Source organism: Triturus cristatus, chromosome 9, assembly GCF_964204655.1.
Source record: "Triturus cristatus chromosome 9, aTriCri1.1, whole genome shotgun sequence".
In the NCBI taxonomy this organism is placed as follows: Eukaryota; Metazoa; Chordata; class Amphibia; order Caudata; family Salamandridae; genus Triturus; species Triturus cristatus.
Genome location: NC_140592.1, coordinates 345,968,370 through 345,990,556, shown reverse-complemented (window position 1 = coordinate 345,990,556; position 22,187 = coordinate 345,968,370). Strand labels below are relative to the sequence as shown.

The window sequence follows — 22,187 nt, the reverse complement described above, 5'->3', positions numbered from 1 at the left end:
ACCCGCGAATCGTGACCTTAAACGCCTCCCAGATAGTCTCGACACTGGCCACCGACCCCTTATTTCGTGGAAAAAATTCAGCTATCTCCTCCCCCAATTCCGTCTGAAACAGTGGGTCCAATAACGCCGTGGGTTGCATACGCCACCGCGGCAGCGCTCTACCGTATCCCGGGACAGCCACCTGCACCAACACCGGACAATGGTCCGAGTAGGACCGCGGCAAATGCACCACCCTGCCCAAATCAACCGCCAGTCCACGGGACAACAAGCAGTAGTCGAGTCTAGCCCAAGTGTTAGCGTACACCGTGAAGTGCGTTCCCTCACGGACTCCAGCATGCGCAAACCTCCAACTATCTATTAGGTCACCTTCCACCATTATACCCATCACCGCATCCCTCGCATGCCTGTTATATTGGGGACTACCATCCGATCTATCCAGCCCAGGCGACAGTGTGATGTTAAAGTCCCCACCCCAAATAACATGCATGGATCCAATATTCAGTATTTCGCCCCACAATTTGGTGTAAAATACAGGCGAGTCCACATTAGGCCCATAACAATTGACAATGGTAATCGTATCAATTCCCAGTCTGCCCCATAACAATACAAATCTCCCCTCCTCATCCACTCGTTCACCCAGGCGTACAAACTGCACCGTTTTTCTAATCAGAATCACCGTACCCCTAGCATATGCAGAGTAGGAGGAGAAACATCGCACTGCCGCCCACTTATTGGCAAAGGTGTAAGTAGCCCTGGGGCCAAGATGCGTTTCCTGCAACAGGGCGATCTGCACTTGATGCTGGTCCAAATAGGCCACCACCTTACGACATTTTCTCGCATCATTCAGCCCACGAACATTCCAGGACATAACCGTTAGTCTAGAGCTATGACTGTGTTCTGTCATCTCCGTTCAGCCATGCATGATCCAGCCCGCCACCCCATTCCATCCTCATCGCCCGCCCAGGGGGACCCGCCATACCACTCAGCACCCCAGCTACATCCCGCCAATGAGGCCACAGGGACCCCCACAGCGTTCGCACTGCACATTCCCAGCGTTTTCGCCTTCCACAACCGACCGACACCATACCAATGAGTTGCATTGCTCTTAAGTCGCCATTGCCAATCATACAAACATACATTCCTACCCTGGTACCCCCCCCCCTCCCACTGTAGCAACCCCCAACCTGCCAGCAGCGTTCCCTCCCCATCCCTCCCATACGTCTCCCAATAACTAGGGCTAACACACCCCTCAACTTCAAAAACATGAGCTAGGGTACTTCCCATCGGGTAACGTATCTAGGCAGCACCACTATGACCCCTCGCATGACAGCCCGCCCGAGCCACAGCACCTGTAGCCCAGCCCGGCAGCCAGGAGGGGGTGTCCGGCGCTATAATCTGAGACACCCAGTGGAATACCGTCGACCCTCAATAATGTCCCTTTACCTGCCACAGAAATACAGTTCTGCATCGCATGCTGCGAGGGACCCCCCCATCCTAGGGACCCCGGAAACAGCTTTTAGAACCCTATCCCCCCGTCCGCCCCCCTCTTCTATGCCCACCCGGAGATCTTTTCAAAATCCATCAACATTAAGTTCGTATGACAGCTCTGGAGCAGCGCCCCACGCTTACCGATGAGTCAATATGTATACACAGTACCGGCCACTCACTGTTCCCCCTCAGCCAGTCGCTCCTGACCAGGGGCCAGGTCCTCATCCGCCCCTGCGTCCAGCCTCCGAGTCCGTTTGATCTGCTTGAGAAAATCCTCCACCTGCTGCGGGTTGGTAAAGAATTTCTGTCTCCCTTGGTGCGTGACCCGCAGCCGTGCGGGGTAGAGCAAAGCATAGTCTATTTGCTGGTTGCGCAGTTTATTTTTGACTGCAAGGAATTTCCTCCGTTCCTCCTGGACCAGCGGGGTGAAGTCCGGGTACAGCGTGGAGGAGTTGCCCTCATATGACAATGTCCGCACACTTCGCGCTGCCCTTAAGGCCGCGTCCCGGTCCCGGTAATTCAGCATCCGGGCTATAATTGGCCGAGGCGTCGCCCCCGGCTTCGGTCTGGGACCCAGGGCCCGATGCGCCCGCTCCACTATGAAGTGTGTAGAGAATATCTCTGATCCCATCGCCGCCACCAACATCTTCTCAACGTACTCCTCCATTCTACCCACGTTGGTCGTTTCCGGGATACCTACTATGCGTACGTTGTTTCGCCTACTCCTCGCTTCCAAATCCTCATTTTTAGCCGCGATGACGCGTAGGAGGTTATCCATTCTGGAGAGCTGCGTCGTGTGTTGGGTGACCACATCCTCCGAGTCCGATATGCGTTGTTCCGCCTCCTTCAAGCGACCCTCGTGCACATCCACCTTATGCACTACCGCATCCATGCGCGACGAGAGTCGGTCCACCTTATCCGCGATGGTCGCGAAACCTTGGCGCACCTCGGAAAGTACTGCTTGCAAATTCAGCGCCGCATCCGCCGCACTTCCCGATGTTTCCGCCGTCGCGTCCGGGGGATGCGACTTCTCTTCAGTCGCTATCACTTTCTTGCCCGCCGCAAACGTGAGTTTGGGCTGTCTGGTATCCGTTTTGCCCATCGTGGGCACGGAGGTAGGGGTTTTCCACACCACCAGCTCAGGCCTCGCTGCCCCGCGATCCGGCCTCGGGCGAGTCGCCTCCGCCGCTGCACCAGGGTCCCGTGCGCGTTGCAGGCCACGTGTGCACCAGCTTCACAGCCACACAGTCAGGGGGAGCCAGCCGTACTCCTCAGGTCCAGGGGGGCAGCCTGCCCACAGCAGTGATACCTATCACCACGCTGCCGTCCCTCCGCAAGGCCCAGTGTCCATTTAAGAGTGCCTCTGCTGCGTCCAATACGCTGCGTAGCAATGCCCTCCCGGCGGCCAGGGTGGGAGGGGGGGGGGGGGTCGATGTCCCCGCTGTCCCCGCTTCCGAAAATATTCCGGCCTCAGAGGGCCTTCCCCCAACACCAGCAGCCCGAGGCCAGATGCGAGCACTCTATCTTCGGGGGACAGGGGGGGGCGGGGAGTCGCCTCTGTTCACTCTCACCAGGCTCCCTGGACGTCCGGTGCGCTCCTGCAAGCCCTCCGGGTCTCCACAGGGTCGGGAGCCCTGCCGGTTCGTCTCCGCCGTTCGCGGCCTTCTGCCTCGTCTCCAGCCGCGGCCTCGCCTGGCAGCCTGATCCGAGGTCCGCGCCCAGCAGTCTCCGGCGTCACAGCCGCCGCAACTTGCAGTGTCTCGCGCTGCGATGTCCCAGCCGCTAGGAGCTTCCGCTCCCGTCCGCACACTCTCGACAGCTTCCTGGACCCTCGAGGGCACCGACGGCACCCAGGCGTGCCCACTAACAGGATTAATGACCGGAGTAACGGCGCCGGACAGCGGGAGCCTTACAAGAAGGCGTCCATTCGCTAGCGCGCCACCTAGCGTCCTTTCTGTCCATATCATTCCTTGCACTCAGGGATTAGGTTGTGTCATTTCAGTCTGTTTTTATGTATGCTTGGATTGTTTATTCTTTACCTAAAAAGGTAGGCCTCTACTGCTCTAGTGTCTTCTTAAGGTCTCGCCTGGCGTTGCAGCGCGCATGCGCTGCTCGCTCTGCGAGGGCTTCTTGGAATCAATACGGTTTTAGAACTTCACTTTCTGCTCCGCCCGTAATTTCTATTGGTGCGCATCATTTTGCATCACCAATTATGCTAAACGGGGTGTTATGATTGTCCTTTAAAAGGCCGTAACCACTCTTATTTTCATTTTGAGCGCGGTCCGCTTTGGCTGGGCTTGTTTCTTTAAGGCGCCGCTTTCAGAGCAGGACACGCTGATTTAAATGGCCGCAGCGCTCCGCTCACCCGACATCACCTATCCGGCGCACCCGGCGCACCAGTATTGACACAGGCAGTCTCCCATTTAATTTTTTTAACAGCGTGGTACGCCGCGCTTTATCTTTAACAATAGCCCTCGCCTTCCAAGCGTGTCTCTAAGAGCCAGGAATGTAGGCTGTAAATATGTCTCGCTTTAAGCCTGCACAGTAGCTGCCGCCCTTCATTTTCCCAAGACCCCGAACGAGCCATTGTTATGAGACTTTTAGAGATGTCACTGAATTGTTGACTTCACCGCCTGGCAGGCCCTTTAACACGCTTCCGGGTCACAGCTAAATGGCATCAATATTATGATTTAAATACTAGAAATATGGAAGAGATTAGGGGACCAGGAGCTGACAGGCTATGTCTAATTAAAGCGCGTGCACGTTGAGCGGGCTTACATTTGTTATTTCCTTGTGTTTTCACTTTCATTTTCTTTGGTCCATGCTTTATTGCTATCTTATTCTTGCTCCCCTCGTAACTGATACATTTGAATCTGTTTTCCTTTCTTTTCCAATCAATCTTTTCTTATGTTTTCCTTCCCTTCCCCTACACCCCACCCCACCCCACCCCACTCGGTTTTCACCCTTATCGCTCTTTGTTTTGGACCTTGTTTGTTCAGTAGATAAGTGCCTAATTCACGCTCACGTTATTACTGGTTTTCTTCTGCGACCTTCCTGAAACACGTAGACACCTTTAGTCTGGGAGCCACATGCAGTGAGTTATCCGCATTTATTCATTGAAACAATTGTTTCCCTCGCTCAGCATGGCCCTTGGCTTTGCCTCAATCCCCCACATGCTCTGTCGCTGCTTTATCTCGCTACCCCACCCTTTCATCTTGCTTTTCCCGTCCCTCCCCCAACCAGTCTATGCCAGTCGTTCGGGACAGGAGGTGAACGGTAGGCGCACATGTAATGTTCAGCAAGTAATCTGCATTTTTAATGTATTGCCTGTGTTGCTTCTTTTAAACCCCATCCAATACTTCTCTTTTTTAAATATTTTTTATTGTTTCGATCAGGAAAACCAACACAAACATTATTACAAAGAGAAAGAGAATAAAGAAAAGAAAAAAAAAACGTCAAATAATCACTGCAAATTCCACAAATTACTAAAGACGACTATATATCCCATAGGACAGGGTAGAATACACGGAGAATTACAGCTTCTACTTTAAATCTCATCAGTTTCCCAAATCGGACCCCAAACCCTAAGACCTCTTTTTTTTTTTAGCTCTTTTCCCTTTACAATTATAGAGTGCCTTCTCTAAGTTAAAAACATGGTGAAATCTTGCATACCATTCCTGAAAGGAGGGTGGTTCAGCAATCCTTCCAATGAGTAGCAATAATTAATCGAAAAATGGCAGAAGCCATAAAACAAAAATAAATTTGGGAGGAATGCATATGTAAGCTATCGTCAATCCCAATTATAATCAAAGTAGGAGTTAGTCGTGCTGAGCCACCTGTGACTTGATTGAAAAAATTCTCTATTTTAAGTTTCAAAATATCAAGCTGATTACACCCACTAAACATGTGAATCATATCTGCGGGGCCCTGATTACATCTAGGACACCGATCGGTTTCCCTTTTCCCCCATCTAAACAGTTTAGCAGGGGTATAATAAAGCCTAAACAGAGTTTTAAAGTGTTGAGCTTTAAGGTTAGCTGCCAGGAAAATTTTATTTGACAAATAAAGGGACCTATAAATGTCCAAGTCTGGATCCCCCAACAGACCTGCCCAAACGCTTTCTGAGCTGGCAATATCATCTTGGTTGGCATTCAGCATAATTAAATATATATCTTTTACCCGTGGCTGCCTATGCCCCAGCCAATCAAGTATCGGAATATTATCCAGTGCAGTTATTTGGGCCATTGCTAATTTAATAATCTCCCTGAGTTGTAAATATTTAAAAAAAGGTCTTGGTTCCTACACCAAATTGGGTTTGAAGCTCTTCAAAGGATTTTAGCTCATATTGCTCAAATAAATCCCCAATTACATTTATTCCAGCCTGCTCCCAAGTTTTCCCTAGTTTATCGTAAAATAAAGATGGGAACATGGATGAGCGCCATATAAAATGATACCTGTGCACCTTAGGGATTCTCAGAAGTTTACTTGTTTTATTCCAAACATTCCAAGCGGTTCTAACAATTTTGAACCGCGTTTTTTTGTAATAACTCCCCTCGAGTTGCCTTAATAAGACACCTGATGCGAGATCCCCTAGAGCCAGCTCATAAATAGAGGGAGGAGACTCCCTGCTATGAATCGCCGATATAATTCCTATTCCAGTTTTAGGCCGAAAAAGACTAATCATTTGCTGCAAAGTTACAGCCCCAAAATAATATTGCATATGGGGGATTGCCAAACCCCCACGATTTTGTGGCAAAGTCATCAACTTTATTGATCTTCTGGTCTTTTTATAGCCCCAAATAAACTGTGAGAATATCCCTTCAATTTTTATAAAAAACTCTTTGGAGGGTTCAATCGGGATACATCTGAATAGATAAAAAAATTTAGGGAACATAGTCATTTTAATGACATTAGCACGTCCTATAATAGAAATGTATAATTTATCCATTCGCTTTAAGTCAATGCTAATCTTATTTATCAACTGTGCCAAATTAATATCCCAAATAGTTCCTACCGCCGCATTTATATTTATATATAAGTAAATAGCCTCCGAGGACCTCCGAACATCATAGAACTGGGTATTATTAGAGCAGACAATCTTGGTTTTTCCTGTATTCAGCCTATAGCCAGATTGACTACCGAATTCTGATGCCAAAACCTCAATACGGTCCAAAGCTACTTGGGGGTCAGGGGTAACTATGGCGATGTCATCCGCATAAGCTAACACTTTGGTATTATATCCCCTAACCACTATGGGTTTAATAGCCTGATCGGGGGAGTATGGGCATCCCTGTCTAGTACCACGTGCGATCTTAATTCTCCCGGATTCCATCCCCATCAGTTGTATTTTTGCGTAAGGTTGTATATACATGGCCTTTATAGCTGTCTGAATACGAGGACCAAAACCATTAGTACTTAAGATCTGCCATAAGAAAGCCCACTCAACCTGATCAAAAGCTTTCTGAGCCTCTAATAAGATCAAGGACATTTGACCCCCCGTCTGTTCGATGATATTGAATAAAGAGATCACCCGGCGAACATGATCAGTTGTTCCGCGAGCAGGAATAAATCCATGCTGCCATGGACTAACCAGGGAAGCTATTATTTTAGCAAGTCTACGGGCTATAATTTTAGAATATAATTTCTCGTCCGTATTTATCAGGGAGATTGGTCTGTACGAAGCGGGATCTTCGGGTGATTTCCCTTTTTTAAAAAAGATAATTATATTAGTGTCCTTCCAAGACTGAGGTGGGCTGCCATGATACTGTACTGCTAAAAACAAGTCCAATAACATATGAGCTAACTCAGGCTGCAAGGCCTTATAAATTTCTATCGGAATTGCATCTGGGCCAGCTGCCTTGCCGGATGCCATGATCTGTAGTGCCTCAATAACTTTTAGTTATGCTTTACACAGAGAAGTATTGGATACAGTACATCCAATACTTCTCTGTGTAAAGCATAACTAAAAAAATATAAGGTCCCAAAGGTGAGACTTTGCCAATGCTTGTTTGCAAATGTTGTTACCAGCAGTCCACTAATAAGGTCCCAAAGGCGAGACCCATTGGCTATGCCAATGCTTGTTTATATTTACAATCTTAGAGGAGCTGAACTGTACACATGTGAAAAGCTTGACTTATTCAACTAACAGCAGAGCTGCACCGGGTAGTAGTAACGAGTGATTGTGCAATGTAAATCTAAACATACAATATTCGAGTAATGGTTCAAATATGAATGTGCAGTAAGGATTAATGAGAAGTGCAGTCAGGATAGCTGGGAAATCATGCAAATCAATAGCTAAGATTACTGAGTGATGCTGCAAATCGTAGCATACAGTAAGGATTAATGAGTGACGATGCAAATGTAGGCATGCAGCCAAGACTTTTAAGTGGTGGTGCAAACGTGGACTGGGACAAGACTTCAGAAGCGAAATGTGAACATGCATTCAAGAAGATGAAGTGTAGCAATTTGAACATTCATTATGGATGACGGATTGATGGGCACACTGAAGTACGAATTAACAATTAGTGAGTAAAGGGGCAAATCTAAACATGTAGTTAAGACTGGTTAATGATGTTGCAAATCATAACACATTAAGCATTGCGGAGTTATGGGGCAAATATAAACATGTTTGATGGTTATAATAATTTTTTATTCTTGGATGAAAAATCAAAAATATATTTAAATACTACAAATTGTATAAACACTCCACAAAAAACAATAATAATAATAATAAACAGTGGAATAAAGATCTATGGAAATAAACCCATATAGTTAATCGCAATATAATCAATCCCAATTCGTAGCTCATATAAACTACAGCTCACCTTAATGATAGTTGTAATTTTTTACTTACAGTAGGAAGCTGTAGTTTGCGGATACCCACTCCTGTGAGATGGTATCTCTGACATAATGAGGAGGTCTCAGACAGCATTAGTGCTGTCTGAGACCTCAGCTTGTAGGATTGGTGTAACTGGTCTGCATTTATTAACGTGATCACTCACTCATTCATCCACTCACCAACTAACCCACCCACGCAGTCCTCCATCCATGCGTTCCTCCTCTTCCATCTATCCATTCATCCATGAGTTTATTCACCCACTAAATATTCATTCAGTCAATCATGGGCTCGCATCCATCCAACTGAAAGGTGCAAAATTGTCAAGATTTTAAGCACGAAATTTTGGGATTTGCTCTCTACAAAAGTTAACTTGAGCTCTGCATATCAGGAACAGCTTAAGGATTTTGGAGGCCCGGGGCCTAACGTATTTTGGGGGCCCCTGTTCAGAACAGTTTGAATGTATGTTCCAATTTCATCTCTTTCATGCAGTGGTCAAAATTCTAAATGTATTTACTGCGAAAAATATTCAGGGATTTTGATGTGTGTTTTCAATATTGTAACACAGCAGCAGCTCACTAATATTACTGCAAATAATCTATGTGACACACTCCCATTTCTCATATGTGAGGTCCTGTTTTGATCTAAAAGAAACTTTATGGATGTTGCATGAAACACAAATAGAAAGGTTTCTGCAAAAATGTCTGTAACAAACTCACACATCACCCACATAAAAATAAATTAAAGGAAAACAATTTAAAACTATCTGTTAAAGAATTATTCAAGATCATTGGGGCAAGACTCTGCAGGACAGAGCTGTCTCTATCAGCCCCTCCTCCCCCTAACAGCTGGGGCCCTGGGCCAGAGCCCACTTTGTCCATGTCTCTGCTGGATATAACTTGTATTATTCTCTTCAGCTCCTTACCCAGGGAAAAGTTTATTAATGTTATCTTAACCTGTACAGTTGTAATGTGTGTGCGTTTAAAGTTTAAGCATAACATTTCTGTTCAGAGTTTTTTTTCCAAACAAATAATTATAAATAGAAAAGTATTCCACTTAACCAACCTGTCATCGGAGAAGGTGGCACTACCTTCCTCTTTGTTGTTTTGAAGAATCCATCTTCAGGATTATTGAAGAAAAATTTGCGCACAAGGAAAGACTAAAAACAAAGACAAAAAAAGTACAGCATAAGATACAAGCAGCCTAGATGTAAACTAGTTAACAGGATATCAGAACAGATTGGAGCATTATCTATGCAAAGCCACCTTTTTTGATGATGCAGACTGGCCAAGAAATAAATAAACATAAGAAAACAAGCACTGACAAAGCCAATAGGTCTCACTTGTGCGAAAGCTACTGGCTTTGGCCAGGTGTTTTAACCATTATGTACACAAGTGTGCCTGGGCTGCTGTTTAGCATGGCTAAAAGTTAGTGGAGTTGGGTAGATTGGAGTGGCGTAGATTGTGGTAGAGGGGTAGATTGGGATAGAGTGGGATGGATTGGGTCAGAGTAGACTGGGATAGAGTGGAGTGGGGAGTTGGGTGCTTTAGCTTGGTAGATTGGAGTGGGGTACACTGGGGTGAAGTGGGGTAGACTGCAGTAGGTTAAACTTGGGTGGACTGGGGTAGACTGTGGAAGAGTGGAGTAGGGAGGATTGGGGTAGACTACAGTGGAGTCGGGTAGATTGGAGTGGAGTAGATTATAATGGGTTAAAATGGAGTGGGGTGGGGGTAGTTTGGGGTGGGGTAGATTGGGGTAGTTTGGAGTGGGTATGTTGGGGTGGAGTAGAGTGGGGTGGATTGGAGTGGTGTGTGGAATATTGAGATGGGTGGGGTATATTGAACTGGAGTAGACTGGGGTGAAGTGGAGCAGATTGAGGTAGATCAGGGTAGAGTGGAGAAGGATATAATGGGGTAGAGTGGAGTGGGGTAGATAGGAGCGCAGATAAGTGGAGTGGGGTAGATTAGGGCAGCATGGGGTAGATTAGAGTCCAGTGGAGTTGGCTAGAGTAGAGTGGGGTAGATTAGGATGGGATGGGGTAGATTGGGTTATGCTGTGGTAGACTGGAGTTTAGTAGATTGCAGTGGGGTTGATTGGATGGGGTAGATTGGAGTAGGGTAGTTCGGAGTGGAGTAGGGTAGATTGGAGTGGGGTGGATTGGAGTGAGTTAGATTGGACTGGAGTGGGGTAGATCTGGGTGGGACGTGGTAGACTGGAAAAAAGTGGGTTTGAGTACATTGGATAAAGTAGAATGGAATGGGGTAGATCGGGTAAAATGGAATGGGGTGTGGTAGATTGGGGTTGGGTGGGGTAGATTGGCTGGGTTGGAGTGGGTAGATTGGAGTGTGGTACAATGGAGTGAGGTAGAGTGGAGTGGGTGGCGAGGAGTGGGACAGATTAAAGTGGAGTGGGGAATATTAGCTTGGAGTGGGGTAGATTTGGTGGAATAGAGTAGGGTAGATTGGAAAAGAATGGTGTGGGGGAGACTAAAGAGGGAAGATTGGAGTGGAGTTGGTTTGGATTGGGGTAGAATGGTGTAGAGTGGATTGAAGTGGAGTTGATAGAGGTAGATTGGAGTGGGGTAGATTTGGGTAGTGTGGAGTGTGATAGAGTGGAGTGAAATGGGGTAGAGTGGGTGGACTGGAGGGTGGTAGATTTTGGGGGGTGAGTAGATTAGAATGGAGTGGAGTAAATTAGAGTGGACAGTGGGGTAAATTGGACTGGGGTAGATTGGAGTAGAGTAGAGTGGGGTAGATTGGTCCTTGTGCCAGCTCCAAACTAGCTGTTGCGTGCCTCTTTCAGCCCTTGGTTTCCTTTCATTGTTGTAACATTGTATCTGTTGTAGCCCGACATTGTTTAGCCACATCTCACTGTCTGTACTGCTGATTCCTTTTACTACTGTATAATAAACTCTGTTTTTGTTAGGTAGAAACTGGGAAGCACATTCGCTGCACTGCAAGGCATGCTGTATTATAGTATGGATGTGAAGCCCCGCCCACTCTCTGCCCATATTTGTCATTGGCTTGTGTCACTGTCCTTTGTAAATGCTTGCTTCTGATTTGTTAATAGGCTTGTTAGTCCCTCCTTAGTACCACCATGTCTTCATTTGTAACCTCCCATGAGGACTGGCCCTTTTACTTCTGTTGTTACACGTCATGTCTTATTTAGTCTGTAGGCACTATTTTCTTTGATGAGTTTCTACTACTGCAGGCACGACATGCTTTCATGCAATGTTCAGCATGCCACTTTCCAAGCAGCTGGGACAATGGCTGCCGCTTCTTAGAAGTGAAATAGGTCTCGCATTTATAATGCGAGAACTATTTCGGCTCGGCTCTCCCTGCTAGTTTTTTGTCTCGCCCATCTCTACATTCAGCAGCTGTCATGTGACCTCTTACAGAGCACTGAGGTTATCCTGAAAACCGGTTTGGATTTTTGTATTCCGTGGCTTGTGAATCCCAGCCAGATATGAGGTGTGATAAAAACCGACGAAGAAAATGTCATTCATGCCACTGGGAAAAATAAGAAATATCAGCAGCATATGAAAGGATACTTCTTATTTTGGCTCTTCGGTCTCGTTAAGTTAACAGTGGGCCTGTAGGTGTCTGGCTCCACGAGGAATCTTTCTGGTAAAAGGCACAATCAAGGCTGCTCAGCCCTGCAGGAGGAGACTAATCCATTTACCTCATGTTCAATCAGCCAGCTTCTTAATTGCCGTGCGTGAGCCCTTCACTAGATCTCAATGACGCACACGAAAACAAGTTACTTACCTGTAACTACAGTTATCTAGTATTGGTATCTTTCATAGATTCACATGCCTGAATCATTCCCCGTCGCTGAGGCGGGAGTCCCCGGTAAATAAAAAAGTAGTGCCAAAACATTAGTAGTAGTAGTAGGCCCAAAGAAAAGGCCTAAAGCCTAGATCTTAGTAGCCTATCTACCTCATTATGCAAAAGAAACCAAGAATTTGGTAACAACCAATCAGACACCAGCACCCTTCTAGAACCCTCTCAGCAGAGCCAGTTCTCCTCAGATTTTCGTAGCACAAGTGGGAAGTAACGTCCCAAAATATATAGAACTATGGGGAGGAGGGTGGGTGCATGTAAATCTATGCAAGATACCAATACTGGATAACTGTAGTTACAGGTAAGTAACTTGTTTTCTTATCCAGTATTGGGGTATCTTTCATAGATTCACATGCCTGAATCAGAATAGCGAGCAGTATACCAAGTATACAGTCGTTTGCGGATGGTGGGAGACTAGTGCTGATACTCCCTATTTGCATCCACAGCTTGTTAACAAGAGGTATAAGAAAAGATCTTAAAATTCGAAACATGCAATCTATAAAGAGAAAACAGCATGTAAAGCAATAACATTAAAATGAAAGCAAATCATTATTGTAAAACATTGCATTGTCATACTGAAAGATAAACATATTACATGTTAAAAGTATGAAAAAGGTACCTGAAAACATCTCAAAGAAATAGATGTCGCAGGACAGCTTGTCCGACTGCTGCATCGTCTCGATGCGTAGATTGGAGGCAGTAATGTCTCGTAAAAGTGTGGACATTTTTCCATGTCGCAGCACGGCAGATATTCTCCAGAGTCACTCCAGCAAACAATGCTGTAGACGCTGCTATAGTCCTCGTGGAATGGGCCTTGGGTTTTCGTAACAATGGCCTGTGAGCTTTGTCATGGCAGAAAAGGATTGTAGATGCTATCCATCTGGCAATGGTGGATTTTGTCACTGCTCTTCCCAGGGTAGTTTGGCCATAAGCCACGAACAATTGGTCGGACTTTCTAAGGTTCTTTGTTTTTTGAAGATAGAATTTGAGACATCTTTTGATATCGAGAGAATGTAAGGCTCGTTCCACTGGAGTAGACGGATTAGGAAAGAAAGTTTTTAACCTCACTGGTTCATTAAGATGAAACTGTGACGGCACCTTAGGGATAAATGTTGGATTAGTTCGGAGGTGCACGTAATCTTGAGTGAAGTGTAGAAAAGGTTCCTTTATAGTAAATGCCTGAATTTCACTTACTCGACGAGCTGATGTTAAAGCCAGAAGTAAAGCAACCTTCCAGGTAAGGAATTTGAGGTCAGCCTTCTGGATAGGCTCGAATGGATGCTTCATTAATTGCATTAAGACTGTGTTGAGTTCCCATTCCGGTGGCGGAAGCTTGACCGGAGGAAACTCCCGGAAGAGTCCTTTCATAAACTGCTTAACTAAAGAGGATGAACAAAGGGAAGGGCCATGAGCACCCTTTCTGAATCTGGAAAGTGCAGCCAAGTGGACTTTGACTGAAGGGAAAGGAAGTCCAGATCTTGCCAGGTGTAACAAATAAGGAGGACCTGTTCTGCAGGAGCGTCCACCGGGTGCACCTGGTTTGTTTCACACCAACAGCAAAATCGTTTCCATTTTAGACGGTAAGTTTTTATCGTTCTGTGAGCTCGTGATTTTGTTAATATATCCCTACAGTCTTGAGGGATATTTAGGTCCTTGAATTCTAAGAAGTCAGGAGCCATGCGTGTAAATGTAGGGATTGAGGGTCTGGGTGGAGAACCTGACCTCTGTTCCTTGACAGCATTGTGGGCGTCGGGAGAAGACGAATCGGCTGGTCCTGAGATAGTAATAGAAGCTCCTGAAACCAGTATTGGCGTGGCCATCTGGGTGCAATCAAGATTAGACGACAGCCCTCCAACTTCATTTTGCGTATGACCCTCGGTATTAGAGGTATCGGGGGGGAAAAGCATAAGCACAAATCCCTGACCATCGCATGGACAGGGCATTCCCCCTTGACCCCTGTTGAGGGTATCTGCTCGCATAAAAGCGGCATTTCTTGTTCTCTTTTGTGGCGAACAAATCCAGTGACGGTGTTCCCCAAGCTCTGAATACTCTGAGCACTTGAGCTTGCTCCAGCTCCCATTCGTGGCAATCCGATTGGGATCTGCTGAGCGTGTCCGCTAATGTATTGCGGAGACCTCTGACATGCTCTGCTCTGAGGGATATGTTGTAGAGTGTGACCCATTCCCACAACTCCTGAGCCTCTGTGGACAGAGTTGCTGATCTTGTTCCTCCTTGTTTGTTTACGTAAAACATGCTGGTGGTATTGTCGGTGCGAACCAGAACCGAAGAACCTGCAATCCTTGGAAGGAAAGCTTGAAGAGACAGGAAAACTGCTCGCAATTCCACACTGTTGACGTGTTTGTTCTTGTACTCTGGAGACCACTTCCCCTGTATCTGTAAGTCTTGGAGATGACCTCCCCATCCTTCCATGGAAGCATCCGTAGTGAGTACAAAGTCTGGAATCTTCTGTATGAAAGAGAGCCCTTCTGCTAAGTTGGGTATGTGGGACCACCAACTTAGAGCGCTCTTCATGCCTGAAGTGACTTTGAGGATGTCGTCGAAGGAACCCGTCGCCTGCTGCCACTGAAGGTGTAATTCCTCCTGCAAGGGTCGCATCCGGAGCCGTGCCAGAGGGACGAGGTGTATTGCAGAGGAGCACATCCCTAGGAGCGACGCGAACATCCGGACAGAAACTGACTTTCTTTTGGAAATCAGGATTGCTAACTTTTGAAGACGAACCTGCCGTTCGTGAGATAAGAATGCTTTGCAGCGGACGGTGTCTAGTAAAGCTCCCAGAAAAGGAAGTATCTGGCTTGGATGTAATTGAGATTTGCTCCTGTTCACCGTAAGCCCCAGAGAGTGGAACAGATGAAGAGATGTTGTCACGGCAGCCTTGACTGAGCTTTCCGAAGGACCTTTTATCAATCGTCTAAATACGGGAAGACTTGGATTCCTTGGGATCGTAACGCTGCTGCCACCGGGGCTAGGCACTTCGTAAATATCCTTGGTGCAGATTTTAGCCCAAATAGGAGCACTTTGAACTGGTAATGGGCGCCTGCCCCTGTGAAGCGAAGATACTTGCGATGCTTCGGATGTATTGGGATGTGAAAGTAAGCGTCTTCCGTATCTAAAGAAGCTAGAAAATCTTCCTCGTTGAGGCAACCTAGAATTTCTTGCAGAGTGACCATGCAAAATCCCTGCTTTTTGAGGAATCTGTTCAGATTGCGAAGGTCTAAGATCGGACGCCACTCCCCTGATTTCTGCTTGATGAGAAAAAAGCGGGAATAGAAACCCGTCCCCTTTTGAAATGTAGGAACCTTCTCGATTGCATTCTTGAGGAGCATCGTTAAAGCTTCTTTGAATAGTAAGTGAAGACGAGGGGGAGGGGGTCCCTTGGGTGGTGTGTTGGGTGGCTTGGTGACAAACTCTAAAGGTATGACCGTTGATAACCAGGTCCAGAACCCACTGGTCCGACGTAATCTCCTGCCACTTGTTCACAAAAGTTGACATTTTCGCACCCACAGGGAGGGAAAAGGGGGTGGAAGGCGCCCTGCAGAAATCATTGCTTCCTTGTGGTGTCTCTTCCCTGATTCTGCGATCTTTTTCGTCCGCCTTGACGAGAGAAACCAGATGTGTTGGTTTGTCTGTAGGAAGATTGATATGATTGTCGATACTGAGGCTGGTACCTATTCTGTTGGGTGTGATAACCTCCTCTGGATGAAAATCCACAGCCTCTTGCGCCTCTGAAGGTACCTCGTTTGTACTGCAAGGAGCCCAATGATCTTGCGGTATCAGTATCGGTCTTTATTGCTTGGAGTGCGTCATCTATATGCTTTCCAAACAATGACTCGCCATCATAGGCCATATCCAATATTTTTGTTTGGACTTCTGGTCTGAACGTGGTAGCCTTAAGCCAACCCTGGCGTCTAAGAACAGCTGCACCAGCCAACTGACGGAAATTAGTATTTACAATATCCATAGCGCAGTCGATAGTCTCTGATGCTGCACGCTCATCCTCCAACAAAATCTTCCGAGCATCTTGTCTGTTGTCCTCTGGGATGAGATCAATAAAGCTTGCCATTTCTGACGACATCTGGCGGTCATAACGCCCTATTATGGGCAACGAGTAGGCTGCCCTGATGGATGCAGCTGCCATTGTTGAAAATTTTTTGCCAATCAAATCCAGGCGTCGTCCTTCCCTATCCGGCGGTGTAGTGACAGGTGCTGCCGGATTTTTAGATTTTTGTTGGGCTGCCTGTGAGATAACCGAATCTGGCCGAGGTTGGCCAATGAGACAGGAAGGACTGTTGGCAGGAGCACGGTATTTTTTGTCAATCCGTGGAAGCACCGCTGGCACTGATGCTGTTTTTTTCATAATTTTAACTCCTTCCTTCCAAATGTAGTCAATGATAGGGATAGCCCTCGTAACCTTCCTTGACTCCTCTTTAAAATCGTGAAGAAAACAGTCAGACTGTTCAATGGTAACCGGCAAGTGGAACCTGGTTGCAGCGCGCTGCATTAGGTTATGGAATCCCCTATATCCTCTGGGGGCGAATCAGATGGTAGAGGGGTGGGTGGCGAAGGCATAGGGATGATATAAGAATCCCAAGGGTCTGCTGGGTCTGGTAGCTCGCCCTCTTCGAATTCCTCTTCAGAGGTTGAATCTTGACCCTGACGCGGGTCCTGTGGAGGGTCAGGCAGTTGAGGCGTTGGGGCTGGATCCTCAGGCAAAGGCAATGGGTCCGGCTGCGGCGCAGTCCGCGGAACCTGTGGAGTGGCTGGCTGCGATGGAAAACGCTGCTTATAATCTGCAAGCATTGCTTGCAAGTCCTGAATTAAAGTCGGAGGCAGATGTGACATCTCACTCTGACGAGGTTGTCTGTAGGAAGGTCTATGATGCGGAATGACTATATCTCCCTGATGGTAATGCCCCTGATAATTGTCCTCCTCTTCTTCATCATCGTCATCTTGACACTTGATGTGCAGTTCAGAAGGATGGCGAGCGATCCCAAAGGGCCCTTCATCCTCGTCATCCTCATAATCCTCATCCTCACCCTGCACAGATGTTTCTAGGAGATGTGAGGGGGTAAGCGGTGATATATCGCTACATCCCTGTCGTTTAAAAGTCTTTAGCTGAAAACTCCTGGTGGAAATAGGAGTGGAATGAGCGGGCGCCATTACAAGAGTCTGAGGCTGAACCGGTAAATCTCCAGGCGATGTTAGTAGATTTTTAGTGTCCATCGTCGACTAGGTCGTCTTCGATGGGGCTATCTTCGACGGACTTGTCGATTGGATCGTCGTCGACGGAGTCGTCTTCGTCGACGAGGTCATGGTCGTCGACGGGGTCATAGTCGTCGACGGGGTCTTCGTCGACAGGGTCTTCGTCGACAGGGTCTTCGTCGACGGGGTCTTCGTCGACGGGGTCTTCGTCGACGGGGTCATTGTCGACAGGACCTTCGACGACAAGATCTTTGTCGACGGGATCGTCGTCGACGGGACCTTCGACGACGAGATCTTCGTCGACGCTTCTCTTTTCGACGATGAAAGGCTCGTCGATGGCATCGTCAATGCTGGCTTCGTCGACGACACATCGACGACGGGCTTTTTTGAGAGGATAGTAATCCTCGTAGACAGAATAGGTGAGGTAATGGCCGTCGTCGAGATGGTTTCAGTCAATGAAGGAGCAGATGAGGTGACAGAAATCGTAGGTGGAGAGAAAGCCAGAGATTTTGAAAGGCTTTTACTCACAGTTTGTGTCGTAGCCTTGACCGTAGAATGCTGAGGAGAGTGCGCTGATTCAGAGGAAATTTTGGGACTTCTCTGAACAGAACCAGAAGTAGAATGGTGAGATTTCTGGCGCTTCTTCCCCTCACTGGAAGAGCTGTCCTGTGATCTAGCTCTCTTGCTAGAAGTAGAGGCTCTGTCATCCTCCTCAGCCGAAGAGGATTTGAGCCACAAAAGCACTCTCGCCTCCCTATCCCTAAGAGTCTTGGTAGGGAAGGTGCGGCAAATCTTGCAATCTCTTGCCTCATGTTTAGGATAGAGGCAGTAGATGCAGTCCAAATGTTGATCATCAACATGGACCCTCTTCTTGGCGCAGGTCCTGCAGGATTTAAACAAGGCCTTCTTGTCAGACATGCTGTAGCAAGTTGAAAACTGAGAGGCACTAAGGGAGACTCCCTTCCACACGACGTGCGGTGAAAATCTGAGGAGAACTGGCTCTGCTGAGAGGGTTCTAGAAGGGTGCTGGTGTCTGATTGGTTGTTACCAAATTCTTGGTTTCTTTTGCATAATGAGGTAGATAGGCTACTAAGATCTAGGCTTTAGGCCTTTTCTTTGGGCCTACTACTACTACTAATGTTTTGGCACTACTTTTTTATTTACCGGGGACTCCCACCTCGGCGACGGGGAATGATTCAGGCATGTGAATCTATGAAAGATACCCCAATACTGGATAAATCCCCTAAACGCAGACGCCGAGCTGAATGGGGCCTCGGGGGGAAGCGGGCGCGAGCCGTCTCCCCCCGGGGTCTTCGCCCACATGGTGCAGGCGACCGAGGGCAAGGTAGCGCGCGCAAGGAAAGTTATAGAGGTGCGCGGGTGGCGGGAGGCTAAGGCGTCTGAGGAGAGGGAGCGGCGGCGGTAGAACACGGTCCCACCCACCCACCCTATATAAATAAAAAAATAAAATAAAAAAAAAAAAGGTATAAAGATAGTGTACGGTCTGGTGCACTTTATGATGTAATGATTGTGATCTGTTTGTTCTTGCCACGGTTAAGGCAGGTGACATACCACAGAATCTACAGAGGCGGAGTTGGGGGGTGGGTCAAGTCAAGAGCGGATTTTGATCACCCTCAGAGGGGGAGGGGGGAGGAGGGGAAGGGGGGAAAAGGAGAACAAATATGGTAAAAGGGAAAAGGTTTTGAAAAGAATGCAATGGAAGTTTACTCAAGTTACAAGTTTAAAGAAAGTGAAATAACACAAAAGGTTTGGCATTTATGGTTTTGGCTGTTTACTAAATTTATTGGTTTCGGATAAAGTTTGTCACCTAGTCTTAAAATAAAGTGGCCTTTTACCTACAATTGGTTGTTGGCGTCTGCATTATTTGGGGCGAGAGGAGGGAAGGCCGCTGGTTGGCAGGAGCGTTCTTCCGGTGGCAGGAACAGAATCACGAATACTCGACAGTTTGCAAGGGAAACGTTTTTTTTTTTGGACAAACTGCGAATATTTTCGTTTGCTGCAGGAAGTTTCTGTTTCTACTCTACAGATCTGTGGAAATCCACTGGAATGCTGCTTATATATTACAAGTCCGTTGTATATTCAGATCACGGGGGGTCGTGCACCAGGTTTGTTTTTTTAAAGCCAAAAGCGAGATTTATTGCGAAGATGAATCTTAAAACCTTCACCTTGAATGTTATCTTTTCATCTCATTTTTTTTTCGAATGCCCCTTAGCAGTCCGTTATATGTAAGCTGGGGCTGCATTTATGACAAAGCAAAAACACTTTTAGAAAATTTCTTGTTTTACAAATAAAATATCAACGCTTTGCTTAAGGCACCTAAGGAACAAAGCGAATCCAAACCCTTCGTAAGAGTGAATGCCCTATGCGGATTTCTGCAGGAGTTAGTAACTGTTGCGGTGAGTGGGGTAACGAAAAATGGTGTCTCCCTCTATAATGTGATGAGAGGCGCCTGACTCTCCCATATCACGCAGCACCGCTATTCACAGGCATTGAGCTGAATGGGGGCCCCATGAAAGTTTGGGCGTCCTCTGAACGGCCAAGAGACCCCCTTCGTCACCGGGGCTGCAGGGACCGTTGTTAGGCCCCGGTAGTAGGCTTGGCAGAATTACAGCTAGGTTACAGCTAGTATACAGATTAAATAACATGTTCTCTTCTGTTTTGTGACATCACCTGAACTTATCAAATATATTTCAGTGTATTCCAGAAAAAGAAGTCCCCTTAAGTAAAGGGAATTCTGGCACCTTATTGAAGGAAGGGAACAGAGGCCATTTTAGTGGAATGGGTAACAAGCGCTCTTCTGTGTAGTGGTCAGGTCTCCTCTTTGACGAAATAAAAGTTTTTTTTAGGGCGAGCCTGGCAGCACATGCGCTGCTTTGCGAAGGCATGTGGTATTCAAGTATGGACTTGAAGCTTCGCCTACTCTCCGCCCATATTTTTCATTGGCTTGTGTCATTGTCCTATGTAAATGCTGACTTCTGATTCACTAATAGGCTTATTAGTCCCTCCTTAGTAAAGCCTTGTCTTCATTTGTAAAGTCCCATGACGACTGGCCCTTTTACTTCTGTTGTTACACCATATCTCTTATTGTCTTATTTAGTCTCTCAAAAATATTTTCTTTAATAAGTTTCTCCTACTGCAGGCACGACATGCTTTCGTGCACCATTCAGCACGCCATGCAAGCTTTCACTTTCCAAGCAGCCCTGGACAATGGCGGCTGCTTCTTTGAAATGAAATAGGTCTCGCATTTACAAGAGTTTGAGTTATTGGCACTGTAAATGACAATGCCTTTTATTTATATGTTAATTATCAAAACAGATAAATAAAAGGCATTGTCATTTAACTCTCGCAAATGCTCGACCTATTGCATTGCAAATGCTTGTTCTCTTTGCCTGAACTAGTCTGATTTTGTTTCCTGTTGTTTCCCTGCCACCACTCGTTCATGCCGCAGGTTTTTTGCCCTTTTTTCCCCTGCTTCCCCCCTAAAGTGACCCCTGTCCCCCACCCAGGACCTACTTAATGGAGGCCACAGTGTGGCTGAGCAGCAGATGCACCAGCGCATCAAAGGCAAGCCCATCTGCACCCTTCCGCGCCTATACTGCACCCAGCGCCAGGAGCCCTGGCTCTCCTCCACCAGTTGCTGCACCTCCACCGAGCCAAGAGCCCTGGACCCTAGAACAACAGTTGCTGCCGCAACCCGCCACAATAGGACATTTCGCCTGCTGCTTCACATGCAAACCCAGAGCACCAGCACATACGGCAACCACTGCCACGCCAACCACAACCACCCCAGAACATCTCTACTGCCTCCTGCTCAACGCACAATCTCTTTGCAAACATGCCACTGAGATCTGGGACACCATCACCTCCCTCACCCCAAAGTCATCCTCCTCACCGAGACCTTGCTCAACCCTGCATCTGCACCTGACACTGCCTCAGCAACTTCCAACGGCTACAAGATAACAAACCAATGTGGAATAGCCATCATCCACAAGGAAACCATCCTCTGTACCACCACCGCAGACACCACCCTGATCATGGAACATTTCAACTTCCAACTCTACATCAATGATAAAACCACCATCACAGGAATCCTGGCCTACAGACCTAAAGGACCACGCCCTAGCTTCTGCAACGCCATTCCGATTTCATCGCCCGCTCCCAACTGACACCAAGCACTACATCTTCCTTGGACACCTCAACTTTCATCTCAACGACCCTGATGTCACAAACACCACCAACCTTCTGAAAAGCATTAACACCCTCAGCCTTACACAACTAGTCATCAACACCACACACATCACAGGACACACACTCAGCCCCATCTGCATGGCCAGCAATAGATTCAAGTACAGCCACGTCATCAAACTCACCTGGACAGAACACACCATCATCCACTTCACCATCATAAGTCCCTCTGGCACCACCACCACACCCCCAGCGCCCTTCACTGAAGCAAACTATCAGAGAGCCAGTGGATGGACGCCCACAACTCCTCCCATCTGAACTCCTGAACTAACCTAGAGCAGGCCTTCAAGAAATTCCCTGCCTGGATCACTGAATGCGCCCACAGAGTCACCTCCATCAAGCCCGCAAAAGAGACCCTTCAAACAGGCTAGCAGGTACACCATGAAACTACGAGCTACAAAATGCAACTGCAAGTAACTTGAAAAAGATGGTGCACCGGCAAGGACACAACAGAGCAAACTGCCTTCAAAACGTCGCTCAGCCAATACCACCAATTCCTGAAAAGGAACGCCCTTGCCATCCACATTGAGGCCAGT

The 22,187-nt window shown here is 47.1% G+C and overlaps 1 protein-coding gene across 1 annotated transcript in view; it reads right to left on the bottom strand.

Annotated features, from left to right (window-relative positions):
• EMC3 (ER membrane protein complex subunit 3) overlaps positions 1-22,187 on the bottom strand; it is a 263,643-nt gene that overhangs the window by 111,505 nt on the left and 129,951 nt on the right. Inside the window, exon 4 of the mRNA XM_085625115.1 lies at positions 9,389-9,482. Within this exon, the coding sequence (XP_085481241.1) occupies positions 9,389-9,482 (94 nt within the window). The remainder of the gene's footprint in view (positions 1-9,388; positions 9,483-22,187) is intronic.